The sequence below is a fragment of the Nannobrachium achirus genome (genome assembly GCF_963921795.1).
Source record: "Nannobrachium achirus genome assembly, chromosome: 7".
NCBI lineage: Eukaryota > Metazoa > Chordata > Actinopteri > Myctophiformes > Myctophidae > Nannobrachium > Nannobrachium achirus.
This window is the reverse complement of record NC_137816.1, coordinates 71,475,269-71,491,416: the sequence shown is the minus strand read 5'-3', so window position 1 is coordinate 71,491,416 and position 16,148 is coordinate 71,475,269. Positions and strand designations below refer to the sequence as shown.

General features: G+C 43.7%; 1 protein-coding gene across 1 annotated transcript in view; it reads right to left on the bottom strand.

Annotated features, from left to right (window-relative positions):
- Positions 1-16,148, bottom strand: part of LOC308288961 (transient receptor potential cation channel subfamily M member 1-like) — a gene marked incomplete at both ends in the record, with an annotated part of 88,908 nt that overhangs the window by 22,932 nt on the left and 49,828 nt on the right. The window contains 10 exons of the mRNA XM_080730434.1: positions 198-390; positions 4,102-4,174; positions 6,388-6,566; positions 7,351-7,479; positions 8,331-8,462; positions 9,554-9,679; positions 10,894-11,122; positions 13,659-13,951; positions 15,016-15,045; positions 16,070-16,148. The exon at positions 16,070-16,148 is cut by the window's right edge and continues 62 nt beyond it. Of these exons, the coding sequence (XP_080586560.1) occupies positions 198-390; positions 4,102-4,174; positions 6,388-6,566; positions 7,351-7,479; positions 8,331-8,462; positions 9,554-9,679; positions 10,894-11,122; positions 13,659-13,951; positions 15,016-15,045; positions 16,070-16,148 (1,463 nt within the window). The remainder of the gene's footprint in view (positions 1-197; positions 391-4,101; positions 4,175-6,387; positions 6,567-7,350; positions 7,480-8,330; positions 8,463-9,553; positions 9,680-10,893; positions 11,123-13,658; positions 13,952-15,015; positions 15,046-16,069) is intronic.

Here is a 16,148-nt window from a genome sequence, read left to right as displayed (position 1 = left end):
TAATGTAGTTATAATGTAATTATAATGTATTTATGGGTTAGGGTTAGGGTGGTCTTACGGTGAACCTTGGTCTTACGGTCTATGGAGTCAGCGAACACCTCTCCGTAGATCATCCAGTAACATGTTTATAATGTAGTTATAATGTAGTTATAATGTAGTTATAATGTATTTATGGGTTAGGGTTAGGGTGGTCTTACGGTGAACCTTGGTCTTACGGTCTATGGAGTCGGCGAACACCTCTCCGTAGATCATCCAGTAGGGCATGTAGAAGATGTTCCTGGCCAGGCGCCAGGTGGGCTCCTCGTCAGGGTGAAGGATGGCCTGCCGCGCCACGCCGAAGCTCATCAGCACCACCAGCATGATGACCACGAAGTAGAGCATGTCAATCATCTGTAAAATATACATGATACACCATGCCTTAAACTCATCTACACAAAGTAGAGCATGTCAATCATCTGTAAAATATACATGATACACCATGCCTTAAACTCATCACCACGAAGTAGAGCATGTCAATCATCTGGAAGATACATGATACACCATGCCTTAAACTCATCAGCACCACCAGCATGATCACCACAAAGTAGAGCATGTCAATCATCTGGAAGATACATGATACACCATGCCTTAAACTCATCTACACAAAGTACATCATGTCAATCATCTGTAAAATATACACAAAGTATACAAATTCATGTGTTGCTTTGTTTATCCAAATGAGGACGTACGGTGATGACGGCAGGGAAGCCCACTGGGAGATTTGTATCGACCAGAGCCTCTGAGAGCAACGCTGTTCAAACCGTAGAGGCTCAGACTCACCATCTTCCCGATCATCATGACGTACGGCCCCATAGAGGCTCAGACTCACCATCTATCATCATGACGTACGGCCCCATAGAGGCTCAGACTCACCATCTATCATCATGACGTACGGCCCCATAGAGGCTCAGACTCACCATCTATCATCATGAAGTACGGCCCCATAGAGGCTCAGACTCACCATCTATCATCATGACGTACGGCCCCATAGAGGCTCAGACTCACCATCATCATGACGTACGGCCCCATAGAGGCTCAGACTCACCATCTTCCCGATCATCATGACGTACGGCCCCATAGAGGCTCAGACTCACCATCTATCATCATGAAGTACGGCCCCATAGAGGCTCAGACTCACCATCTATCATCATGACGTACGGCCCCATAGAGGCTCAGACTCACCATCTATCATCATGACGTACGACCCCATAGAGGCTCAGACTCACCATCATCATGACGTACGACCCCATAGAGGCTCAGACTCACCATCTATCATCATGACGTACGGCCCCATACAGGCTCAGACTCACCATCATCATGACGTACGACCCCATAGAGGCTCAGACTCACCATCTATCATCATGACGTACGGCCCCATAGAGGCTCAGACTCACCATCTATCATCATGACGTACAGCCCCATAGAGGCTCAGACTCACCATCTATCATCATGACGTACAGCCCCATAGAGGCTCAGACTCACCATCTATCATCATGACGTACAGCCCCATAGAGGCTCAGACTCACCATCTATCATCATGACGTACGGCCCCATAGAGGCTCAGACTCACCATCTATCATCATGACGTACGGCCCCATAGAGGCTCAGACTCACCATCTATCATCATGACGTACAGCCCCATAGAGGCTCAGACTCACCATCTATCATCATGACGTACAGCCCCATAGAGGCTCAGACTCACCATCTATCATCATGACGTACGGCCCCATAGAGGCTCAGACTCACCATCTATCATCATGACGTACGGCCCCATACAGGCTCAGACTCACCATCATCATGACGTACGACCCCATAGAGGCTCAGACTCACCATCTATCATCATGACGTACGGCCCCATAGAGGCTCAGACTCACCATCTATCATCATGACGTACAGCCCCATAGAGGCTCAGACTCACCATCTATCATCATGACGTACAGCCCCATAGAGGCTCAGACTCACCATCTATCATCATGACGTACAGCCCCATAGAGGCTCAGACTCACCATCTATCATCATGACGTACGGCCCCATAGAGGCTCAGACTCACCATCTATCATCATGACGTACGGCCCCATAGAGGCTCAGACTCACCATCTATCATCATGACGTACAGCCCCATAGAGGCTCAGACTCACCATCTATCATCATGACGTACAGCCCCATAGAGGCTCAGACTCACCATCTATCATCATGACGTACGGCCCCATAGAGGCTCAGACTCACCATCTATCATCATGATGTACGGCCCCATAGAGGCTCAGACTCACCATCTATCATCATGACGTACGGCCCCATAGAGGCTCAGACTCACCATCTATCATCATGACGTACGACCCCAAAGAGGCTCAGACTCACCATCTATCATCATGACGTACGGTCCCATAGAGGCTCAGACTCACCATCTATCATCATGACGTACGACCCCATAGAGGCTCAGACTCACCATCTATCATCATGACGTACAGCCCCATAGAGGCTCAGACTCACCATCATCATGACGTACGGCCCCATAGAGGCTCAGACTCACCATCTATCATCATGACGTACGACCCCATAGAGGCTCAGACTCACCATCTATCATCATGACGTACGGCCCCATAGAGGCTCAGACTCACCATCTATCATCATGACGTACGGCCCCATAGAGGCTCAGACTCACCATCTATCATCATGACGTACGACCCCATAGAGGCTCAGACTCACCATCATCATGACATACGGTCCCATAGAGGCTCAGACTCACCATCTATCATCATGACATACGGCCCCATACAGGCTCAGACTCACCATCTATCATCATGACATACGGCCCCATACAGGCTCAGACTCACCATCTATCATCATGACGTACAGCCCCATAGAGGCTCAGACTCACCATCTATCATCATGACATACGGCCCCATAGAGGCTCAGACTCACCATCTATCATCATGACGTACAGCCCCATAGAGGCTCAGACTCACCATCTATCATCATGACATACGGCCCCATACAGGCTCAGACTCACCATCTATCATCATGACGTACAGCCCCATAGAGGCTCAGACTCACCATCTATCATCATGACGTACAGCCCCATAGAGGCTCAGACTCACCATCTATCATCATGACATACGGCCCCATAGAGGCTCAGACTCACCATCTATCATCATGACGTACAGCCCCATAGAGGCTCAGACTCACCATCATCATGACGTACGGCCCCATACAGGCTCAGACTCACCATCTATCATCATGACGTACGGCCCCATAGAGGCTCAGACTCACCATCTATCATCATGACGTACGGCCCCATAGAGGCTTAGACTCACCATCTATAATCATGACGTACGGTCCCATAGAGGCTCAGACTCACCATCATCATGACATACGGCCCCATAAAGGATCAGACACACCATCTATCATCATGACGTACGGCCCCATAGAGGCTCAGACTCACCATCTATCATCATGACATACGGCCCCATACAGGCTCAGACTCACCATCTATCATCATGACGTACGGCCCCATAGAGGCTCAGACTCACCATCTATCATCATGACGTACGGCCCCATAGAGGCTCAGACTCACCATCTATCATCATGACGTACGGCCCCATACAGGCTCAGACTCACCATCTATCATCATGACGTACGGCCCCATAGAGGCTCAGACTCACCATCTATCATCATGACGTACGGCCCCATAGAGGCTCAGACTCACCATCTATCATCATGACGTACGACCCCATAGAGGCTCAGACTCACCATCTATCATCATGACGTACGGCCCCATAGAGGCTCAGACTCACCATCTATCATCATGACGTACGGCCCCATAGAGGCTCAGACTCACCATCTATCATCATGACGTACGGCCCCATAGAGGCTCAGACTCACCATCTATCATCATGACGTACGGCCCCATAGAGGCTCAGACTCACCATCTATCATCATGACGTACGGCCCCATAGAGGCTCAGACTCACCATCTATCATCATGACGTACGGCCCCATAGAGGCTCAGACTCACCATCTTCCCTATCATCATGACGTACAGCCCATAGAGGCTCAGACTCACCATCTTCCCGATCATCATGACGTACGGCCCCAGGTACTTGTTGACCCCGAAGATGTCCAGGACACGGATGTACCTGTAGAAACACCCTGGTGTTAGTGACTGTCTAGTGACTGTCTAGTGACTGTCTACTGTCTAGTGACTGTCCAGTGACTGTCCAGTAACTGTCCAGTGACTGTCCAGTGACTGTCTAGTGACTGTCCATGTTTCAGCACCATACAGAAGGACAGCTCCTTATTGTCCATGTTTCAGCACCATACAGATGGACAGCTCCTTATTGTCCATGTTTCAGCACCATACAGATGGACAGCTCCTTATTGTCCATGTTTCGCACCATACAGAAGGACAGCTCCTTATTCTTTTCCATGTTTCAGCACCATACAGAAGGACAGCTCCTTATCCATGTTTCAGCACCATACAGAAGGACAGCTCCTTATCCATGTTTCAGCACCATACAGAAGGACAGCTCCTTATTATTTTCCATGTTTCAGCACCATACAGAAGGACAGCTCCTTATCCATGTTTCATCACCATACAGACGGACAGCTCCTTATCCATGTTTCAGCACCATACAGAAGGACAGCTCCTTATCCATGTTTCAGCACCATACAGAAGGACAGCTCCTTATCCATGTTTCAGCACCATACAGAGGGACAGCTCCTTATCCATGTTTCAGCACCATACAGAGGGATAGCTCCTTCTAAATGTGTGATGCAGATTTTCATAGATTTCATAGATCCATAGACGTGTTTGACAGCAACGTCATTCATGTTAATTAATGTGTATTTTCAGACATTTCACCACTTAAATCGTTGATATTTTGTAAACTTGACCTTTCACATTGTACTTGGTCTGCTCTTTTTTACCTCTACACCAAACCTATTTGCCGCTGCGAGGTGTTGAAAGCTTGTAGATCTGCTATTTTTTGGCTAAAGTTCTCCCAGGAAAAGGAATGCGAGGGTTCAAATTGTTAATATAAATAATGATCCTTTAATCACACCAGGATTTGGCGGGCCCCCCTGTAGTAACTCTAAGGACCCCCTTGGGGTCCCGGACCCCCTGTTGAAGACCCCTTCAAGCAGAAGCTACCAGAAGATGATGTCCACACAGTAGATGATATAAAACAGGGGTTTTCAAAGTGGGTGATGGGGCACCCTGGGATGACGGGGCACCCTGGGGTGCCGTGACGGCAGTCCAGGGTGCCGCGAGATCATTTGATAATATTTGGAATTTATTTGGACACTTACTAAATATTTAGTATCATTTTAAACTTGAAGTACAAAGTTATTTTCAGTCAGTTCTAACCAAAATGGCTATTATATCAACGTTTTCCTCTCAACATAATCACTAAAATATCGTCACTGTCGGGCAGAAACCTTGTATCTCCAAGTTTCAAATGTGTACGTCTTTTGGTAAAGCAAAGCCCTGCTTCATCATACAAGACTGTCGCACAAAACTAGTGAAAACAGCCGATCTTGTAGATGTGCTGTTTTCACTAGTTTAGTACATTTTATAGATGATAAATACAAAACGAACGGTTTTGGACATACAAGGTTTCCACCCGACAATGACGATATTCTATAAATATAAGGTGCTGGGAGTGAAAATTATAATGCAGGGGTGCCTCGGATTAAAACTATATTTATGGGGTGACCTGAGACAAAAAGGGAACCCCTGATATAAAGACCAGAAGCTACCAGAAGATGATGTCCACGCAGTAGATGATATAAAGGAAGCTACCAGAAGATGACATAAAGAACAGAAGCTACCAGAAGATGATGTCTACACAGTAGATGATATAAAGAACAGAGGCTACCAGAAGATGATGTCCACACAGTAGATGACATAAAGAAGAGAGGCTACCAGAAGATGATGTCCACACAGTAGATGACATAAAGGAAGCTACCAGAAGATGACATAAAGAACAGAAGCTACCAGAAGATGATGTCCACACAGTAGATGACATAAAGGAAGCTACCAGAAGATGACATAAAGAACAGAGGCTACCAGAAGATGATGTCCACACAGTAGATGACATAAAGAAGAGAGGCTACCAGAAGATGATGTCCACACAGTAGATGACATAAAGAAGAGAGGCTACCAGAAGATGATGTCCACACAGTAGATGACATAAAGAACAGAGGCTACCAGAAGATGATGTCCACATAGTAGATGACATAAAGAAGAGAGGCTACCAGAAGATGATGTCCACACAGTAGATGACATAAAGAACAGAGGCTACCAGAAGATGATGTCCACACAGTAGACGACATAAAGAAGAGAGGCTACCAGAAGATGATGTCCACACAGTAGATGACGCGGCCGTAGCCCATGTAAGGCTCCGTCTGCAGACGTAGGAGGAGTCCCAGCAGGAAGGTGCAGATGGCTGCCAGGTCGGTGATGTTCCAGTACTCCTCCAGCCACACATTGATCTTCTGCTTCAGCTTCCCGGGCTCCGACATCAGGATCTGGAGGAGGAAGAAGAGAGCAAGACGGGGTTCAGAGGGAAAAAAGACAACAAGATTGAAGGCAGCGTTCATTTTGTCGAATGAAAAAAAGTTGGTCGACTGCCTTTTTCCACTGACAAAAACTAAATAGAAACTAAGATATTGTCGTTGTCCGGTGGAAACCTTGTATGTCCAAAACCGTTTGTTTTGCATTCATAATTTTTAGTAGTGGGGCTTCTGTGACGCGTTTCATGGACACGCTGGGGCTCCAATTCATCAACGAGCACTTCCGCTATGAAGGCGCAGGAAATACAAAGAAGCCTAGAATGCGCGTTTGTGTTAAGGTCTTTGCACACAGGCGCGTTTATCGGCACGGATAAAACGGACAATTCAATTTTTTAAAAAGAAAACAATGATTCTCTACGACCTCATGCACACCGGATCCAAATTAGCCGTGCGACGAGTGGCTGCAGCCGTGCGTTTTTTTCTCAATCGAACCCAGTTCGATTAGTGCGTCTTGCCGCATGCGGTAAAAACTCATCACTCCTTTATGACTCCTTTTGGGATCTGCAGCGCCGATTCCACACAGCATTGCACACCAAATCCAATGCGTTTTATTCATGCAGCAAACAAAAAAAACGCAACTGTCCTGTGTGCAAAGGGCTTTAGAAGCCGCAACTGCAATACCTCAAAACGGCCACCATGTCCATGGCGCTTCAGAGCTCCCCCGAGGTTCCGGGGGCTTGGCCCCGCTCCAGTCCCATGGTGATGATGTCATACCTGTCCCATGGTGATGATGTCATACCTGTCTAACCTTCTCCAGTCCCAGAGTGATGATGTAAGCGATGACGATCCACTCCTGAAGCGACGGCCATCTTTCCATCTTCACCAGGATGACGTAATTATAGAGAGCCAAGTAGACCAGATAGCAGATCTATAAAATATAGATCTGTTATAGAGAGCCAGGTACACCAGATAACAGATCTGTAAATACATTTATATATCTGTTATAGAGAGCCAGGTACACCAGGTAGCAGATCTATAAAATATATATCTGTTATAGAGAGCCAGGTACACCAGATAACAGCTCTGTAAACACATTTATAGATATGTTATAGAGAGCCAGGTACACCAGATAACAGATCTGTAAATACATTTATAGATCTGTTATAGAGAGCCAGGTACACCAGGTAGCAGATCTATAAAATATATATCTGTTATAGAGAGCCAGGTACACCAGATAACAGCTCTGTAAACACATTTATAGATATGTTATAGAGAGCCAGGTACACCAGATAACAGATCTGTAAATACATTTATAGATCTGTTATAGAGAGCCAGGTACACCAGATAGCAGATCTATAAGTACAATACATTTATATATCTGTTATAGAGAGCCAGGTACACCAGATAGCAGATCTATAAGTACAATACATTTATATATCTGTTATAGAGAGCCAGGTACACCAGATAGCAGATCTATAAACACATTTAGAGATCTGTTATAGTGAGCCAAGTAGGAGATCTGATAAATACATTTATAGATCAGTTATAGAGAGCAGATCTATAAATACATTTATAGATCTGTTATAGAGAGCCAGGTACACCAAGTAGGAGATCTGTTTTGTACATGAAAGTGGTTCAAACAACTCCATGAGGCAGACCTAACCCTAAATTGAACTTGCAGTGTACTTATTTAAAGTGTACTTGCAGTGATCTTATATAAAGTGTACTTGCAGTGTTGAACCAGAACTTGGTGTAGGGTTAGGGTTAGGGTTGCAGTACCGTATTGAACCAGAACTTGGTATAGGGGGCGCTGTAGAACTCATAGATCTTCCTGCTGATGGGAACTCGTTTCCTCTGTCCTTCCTCCTCGTCTCCTTTCCTAGAGACGCTGTCCACGTTGGACACACCGTCCTGGACACGCACACACGCGCACACGCGCGCCCACGCACACACGCACGTGCACGCACATGCACGCACACGTGCGCGCACACACACACACACGCACACACACACACACACACGAACGCACGCACATGCACGCACGCACAAACACACAAACCGGTGCTCTGAACATCTTCCAAAGATTGCTTCAACATCCTCTCCCTACAGAGGGAGATGATGGGTAAAACATCATAACAGTAAATAAATGGAGGAGGTATCTAGTGCACTACTGAAGCTAAACAGAACATCAGCGCAGCCGCGGGTCTGCCGCCTTGTCTGCCGCGTCGTGACGCAGCTGTTCTATTTTCCCAGCATCGCCGTGCGGTGAACATGTTCTCCCATGGTTCTCCCCACCGGGGGAAATGGATGTGTTGTATGGCAGCGCGTCGCATCCAGTTGGGGTTACATGCGCGGCAAGCGGCGTGCATCGTTAGCGCGTCGCGACGCTGCGCAGCTGCGACGCTGCGCAGCTGCCCGCATCCAGTATGTGCTCCCCTTTAGAGATAGGGTGAGAAGTTCAGTCACCCGAGAGAGACTTGGAGTAGAACCGCTGCTCCTACACTTGGAGAGGAGTCAGCTTAGGTGGTTGGGGCATCTAGTACGGATGCCTCCCGAGCGCCTTCCTAGGAAGGTCCTCGATGCACGGCCCACTGGGAGGAGACCCCGTGGCAGACCAAAGACCAGATGGAGGGATTACATCTCCAAACTGGCTTGGGAACACCTCAGTATACTACCAAGAGGAAGTTGCTTGGGATAAGGAAATCTGAAGTCTCAGTTGGAACTGTTATACCCCCACGACCCGATTCCTGATAACCGGATGAAGATGGATGGATGAAATAAATGAATGGAGGTATCTAGTGTAATAATACAGTAAATAAATGGAGGTACAGTATCTAGTGTAATAATACAATAAATAAATGGAGGTACAGTATCTAGTGTAATAATACAATAAATAAATGGAGGTACAGTATCTAGTGTAATAATACAGTAAATAAATGGAGGTACAGTATCTAGTGTAATAATACAGTAAATAAATGAATGAGAGGAGGTATCTAGTGCACCTTGCTGGACTTGTTGTCGTCCTGGTTCTCCTTGTTGTCCTCGTTCTCCTTGGAGTGGAAGGAGCTCTCGTCTCCTCTGAAATCCAGCAGGAGGATGGAGGGAGGAAACACGATGCCCACGATCACCTGGATGGAGGAGAAGATCTATCACTGTCTGAAGAGCATCTCTACCTCTAACCCTAAAGAACATCTCTACCTCTACCCCTAAAGAACATCTCTACCTCTAACCCTAAAGAACATCTCTACCTCTAACCCTAAAGAACATCTCTACCTCCAACCCTAAAGAACACCTCTACCTCTAACCCTAAAGAACATCTCTACCTCTAACCCTAAAGAACACCTCTACCTCTAACCCTAAAGAACATCTCTACCTCTAACCCTAAAGAACATCTCTACCTCTAACCCTAAAGAACATCTCTACCTCTACCTCTAACCCTAAAGAACATCTCTACCTCTAACCCTAAAGAACATCTCTACCTCTACCTCTAACCCTAACCCTCTGAAGTCCAGCAGGAGGATGGAGGGAGGAAACACGATGCCCACGATCACCTGGATGGAGGAGAACATTCATCTGTGTGAGGAGCATCCTCTACCTCTACCTCTAACCCTAACCCACATCACCTGGATGGAGGAGGAGATCTATCACTCTCTGAAGAACATCTCTACCTCTAACCTGGAGGAGAACATCTATCACTCTCTGAAGAACAACTCTACCTCTAACCTGGAGGAGGAGATCTAGCACTCTCTGAAGAACATCTCTACCTCTAACCTGGAGGAGAACATCTATCACTCTCTGAAGAACATCTCTACCTCTAACCTGGAGGAGAGGATCTATCACTCTCTGAAGAACATCTCTACCTCTAACCTGGAGGAGAACATCTATCACTCTCTGAAGAACATCTCTACCTCTAACCTGGAGGAGAACATCTATCACTCTCTGAAGAACATCTCTACCTCTAACCTGGAGGAGAACATCTATCACTCTCTGAAGAACAACTCTACCTCTAACCTGGAGGAGAACATCTATCACTCTCTGAAGAACAACTCTAACCCTAACCCTAACCCACCATCACCTGGATGGAGGAGAAGATCTATCACTAGCCTAGCCTAGCCTAGCCTACCTTGAGTCCGTTGCTCTTGCCCATTCGCAGGCAGCCTAGCCTACCTTGAGTCCGTTGCTCTTCCCCATGCGCAGGCAGCCTAGCTTACTTTGAGTCCGTTGCTCTTGCCCATGCGCAGGCAGCCTAGCTTACTTTGAGTCCGTTGCTCTTGCCCATGCGCAGACAGCCTAGCTTACTTTGAGTCCGTTGCTCTTGCCCATGCGCAGGCAGACAGCCTACCTTGAGTCCGTTGCTCTTGCCCATGCGCAGACAGCCCATCCACATGTCGGTGAGCAGCATCTGGCTGCAGGTGTGGGCGATGAAGTCTCGGTGCTTGGCGGCGACGGCCAGCTTCAGGCAGGTGGAGTTGCTCCAGTTCTTCAGTTCGTAGGTCAGCAGCTTCATGGCCACCTGCTCATCGTTCCTGTACGACTGATCCAGCAGCTCATAGGCCAGCTGGCCGAACTCCCTGAGGACAGGTGGTAAAGGCAGGTGTATCGTATGGTGATATCGTATGGTGTTATCGTATGGTGTTATCGTATGGTGTTATCGAGGTGTTATTGTATGGTGTTATCGAGGTGTTAAAGGCAGGTGTATCGTATGGTGTTATCGAGGTGTTATCGTATGGTGTTATCGAGGTGTTAAAGGCAGGTGTATCGTATGGTGTTATCGAGGTGTTATCGTATGGTGTTATCGAGGTGTTAAAGGCAGGTGTATCGTATGTATCGTTCCTGTACGACTGATCCAGCAGCTCATAGGCCAGCTGGCCGAACTCCCTGAGGAGAACAGTGTTTAATAGACTGATCCAACAGAACTCTGAGGAGAACAGTGTTAAATAGACTGATCCAACAGAACTCTGAGGAGAACAGTGTTTAAATAGCTCTATATTGTGACAGTAATCATTGCTATAGTGTTTGTTCAGTAACAGTGTTAAACAGCTCTATATTGTGACAGTAATCATTGCTATAGAGTGTTCAGTAACAGTGTTAAATAGCTCTATATTGTGACAGTAATCATTGCTATTGAGTGTTTGTTCAGTAACAGTGTTAAACAGCTCTATATTGTGACAGTAATCATTGCTATAGAGTGTTCAGTAACAGTGTTAAATAGCTCTATATTGTGACAGTAATCATTGCTATAGAGTGTTTGTTCAGTAACAGTGTTAAATAGCTCTATATTGTGACAGTAATCATTGCTATAGAGTGTGTGTTCAGTAACAGTGTTAAACAGCTCTATATTGTGACAGTAATCATTGCTATATAGAGTGTTCAGTAACAGTGTTAAATAGCTCTATATTGTGACAGTAATCATTGCAATAGAGTGTTTGTTCAGTAACAGTGTTAAATAGCTCTATATTGTGACAGTAATCATTGCTATAGAGTGTGTGTTCAGTAACAGTGTTAAATAGCTCTATATTGTGACAGTAATCATTGCTATAGAGTGTGTGTTCAGTAACAGTGTTAAATAGCTCTATATTGTGACAGTAATCATTGCTATAGAGTGTGTGTTCAGTAACAGTGTTAAATAGCTCTATATTGTGACAGTAATCCTTGCTTATAGAGTGTGTGTTCAGTAACAGTGTTAAATAGCTCTATATTGTGACAGTAATCATTGCTATAGAGTGTTCAGTAACAGTGTTAAATAGCTCTATATTGTGACAGTAATCATTGCTATAGAGTGTGTGTTCAGTAACAGTGTTAAACAGCTCTATATTGTGACAGTAATCATTGCTATAGAGTGTTTGTTCAGTAACAGTGTTAAATAGCTCTATATTGTGACAGTAATCATTCCTATAGAGTGTTTGTTCAGTAACAGTGTTAAATAGCTCTATATTGTGACAGTAATCATTGCTATAGAGTGTTTGTTCAGTAACAGTGTTAAATAGCTCTATATTGTGACAGTAATCATTGCTATAGAGTGTGTGTTCAGTAACAGTGTTAAATAGCTCTATGTTGTGACAGTAATCATTGCTATAGAGTGTGTGTTCAGTAACAGTGTTAAATAGCTCTATATTGTGACAGTAATCATTGCTATAGAGTGTTTGTTCAGTAACAGTGTTAAATAGCTCTATATTATGACAGTAATCATTGCTATAGATAGAGTGTGTGTTCAGTAACAGTGTTAAATAGCTCTATATTATGACAGTAATCATTGCTATAGAGTGTTCAGTAACAGTGTTAAATAGCTCTATATTGTGACAGTAATCATTGCTATAGAGTGTTTGTTCAGTAACAGTGTTAAATAGCTCCATATTATGACAGTAATCATTGCTATAGAGTGATCAGTAACAGTGTTAAATAGCTCTATATTTTGACAGTAATCATTGCTATAGAGTGTTCAGTAACAGTGTTAAATAGCTCTATATTGTGACAGTAATCATTGCTATAGAGTGTTCAGTAACAGTGTTAAATAGCTCTATATTATGACAGTAATTAGAGTGTGTGTTCAGTATTAGTGTCAGACTGAGAGCTCTCGTGAGCCATAGCCTTGTAGAGCTAGCAGAATATCTAATGATATAATACTGTATAAATGTATTATATATTAATAAGTATATAATATTTATACTAGGAGTTATTCTCAGGTAGATAATGTACTAACTAGAGTTATTCTACAGTAGATAATGTACTAACTTGGAGTTATTCTCAGGTAGATAATTTACTATCTAGAGTTATTCTACAGTAGATAATGTACTAACTTGGAGTTATTCTCCAGGTCCTGGTAGATATCGTCCACCAGTTCAGACTGAGAGCTCTCGTGAGCCATGGCCTTGTAGAGCTTGCAGAGTATCTAATGATATAATACTGTATAAATGTATTATATATTAATACGTATATAATATTTATACTAACTTGGAGTTATTCTCCAGGTCCTGGTAGATATCGTCCACCAGTTCAGACTGAGAGCTCTCGTGTGCCATGGCCTTGTAGAGCTTGCAGAGTATCTAATATACATGTAATACTGTATATACAGTATAATATAATAATGTTTATAGATAATGTACTAACTTGGAGTTATTCTCCAGGTCCTGGTAGATGTCGTCCACCAGTTCAGACTGAGAGCTCTCGTGAGCCATGGCCTTGTAGAGCTTGCAGGCCACCAGAGCTTTGGCCATGGCCTCCTCTCCGCGCTGCCAGAGGAACAGCGCCATCTTCTGTCTCTTCATGAGCACGGCCCACACCATCAGCTCGTGGAAGGGGAAGGTGAAGCGGCTGACCTCCGGGTCGTCCACGTCGATCTCCACCTCCTCCTCCTTCTTCCTGGCCTTCTTCCCCTTGCCCTTCCCCCGAGGCTCGTCGTCCTGGGAAAAACGTTAGTCTATTCGTCTTATTCCTGTCCTTCTTAAAAACGTTAGTCTATTCGTCTTATTCCTGTCCTTCTTCAAAACGTTAGTCTATTCGTCTTATTCCTGTCCTTCTTCAAAACGTTAGTCTATCCGTCTTATTCCTGTCCTCTTCAAAACGTTAGTCTATTCGTCTTATTCCTGTCCTTCTTCAAAACGTTAGTCTATCCGTCAGGGACGTGCTGGGCCTCTGATTCAGCCCGGGAAAAAGAGAGGCCCTCATTGCGCGCTATAGAGAGAGATCTCTCTCTATAGCGCTGCTGCTACTCAAAGATTTGCCATTTCAGATCATGACAAGTGACAAGCCAGTGGGCCAATTACATGAATTAGGCCTATATTTCGTTGTTGTTGGGTGGAAACCTTGTATGTCCAAAACCGTTTGTTTTGTATTTATCATTTAAAAAATGATTTAAACTAGTGAAAACAGCCGATCTACAAGCACACAACGCCTCACGGTGCGAGGCATTGTGTGCTTGTAGATCTGCTGTTTTCACTACTTTTGTGCAAACTTTCTATCGTTTTAACGATTTTAGTATTTTGATTTCAGTGGGTGGGGGCATGCTGTGTACAAGTGGCTAAACATGACTTTTTAGACACATTAAGCCAGCAATTACTTTGTTAATATTTACACCAGCCCCCATAAGTCACATCTGCCCATGAAAGATTGCGGTGCATCTTGGAAATGGGCTTATTGTGCCCCCAACCTAGCAAGTGGCTAAATCGTTAAAATCACTAAAACAATAGAAATGAAAACATTTTAACACTCATCTTTTCTTTTCTCTAATGACTATATAAAATATGAACCCTTGTTGTAAAAAAATTTACAGTTGTACTTAACGTCTATTCACTTTATTCCTGACCCTGTCCTCCTCCAAAGATGACTAACTACACTGAACAAAATACAAATAAAAACATGATTTATGTTTGTCTCTTCAGTGTCACTGTCTGAAATGAAACATACATGAATAAATACATAAATAATACATAATAATAATAAATAATTAATATAAATAAATACATACCTCCATTCCCAGCAGTTTCAGAGCTTTGGGCTGAAAGAGAAAGAAGAGATTCATGTGTTAAATTAAACACTATTAAAGAGATTTTGTGTTGAATTAAACACTATTAAAGAGATTTTGTGTTGAATCAAACACTATTAAAACAATGACACACATGAGAACCAGCTGCTCTCTCTGTGCATTGGCTTCCTAGAAAAACAACCTGACCAATGTGTCCGTCATTTTTATCAGATGTCCCAGATGAACCCAGGTTCGAGTCCCGGGTGTTTATCTATACACCCACGACTGTGTCATATTGAAATGTAAATGACATGTAAATAGCATGTAAATGATATTTAAATGACATGTAAATGATATGTACATGATATGTAAATGACATGTAAATAGCATGTAAATGATATTTAAATGACATGTAAATGATATGTACATATGTAAATGACATGTAAATAGCATGTGAATGATATTTAAATGACATGTAAATGATATGTACATGCTATGTAAATGACATGTAAATGACATGTAAATAGCATGCAAATGATATGTAAATGACATGTAAATGATATGTAAATGACATGTACATGATATGCAAATGATATGTAAATGACATGTAAATGATATGTAAATGACATGTACATGATATGTAAATGATATGTAAATGACATGTAAATGTTCTTACTCGTTTCAGTCCATACAAGTTGTTGTACAGAGTTCTGAAGGTCTTCATATGTAAATGATATGTAAATGACATGTAAATGATATGTAAATGGCATGTAAATGATATGTAAATGACATGTCAATGATATGTAAATGACATGTAAATGATATGTAAATGATATGTAAATCTTACCCGTTTCAGTCCATAGAGGTTGTTGTACAGAGTCCTGAAGGTATTCATATGTAAATGATATGTAAATGACATGTAAATGATATGTAAATGATATGTAAATCTTACCCGTTTCAGTCCATAGAGGTTGTTGTACAGAGTCCTGAAGGTATTCATATGTAAATGATATGTAAATGACATGTAAATTATATGTAAATGATATGTAAATCTTACCCGTTTCAGTCCATAGAGGTTGTTGTACAGGGTCCTGAAGGTCTTTCTGGTGTATTTGCATCGATAGGCTCCGCCCATC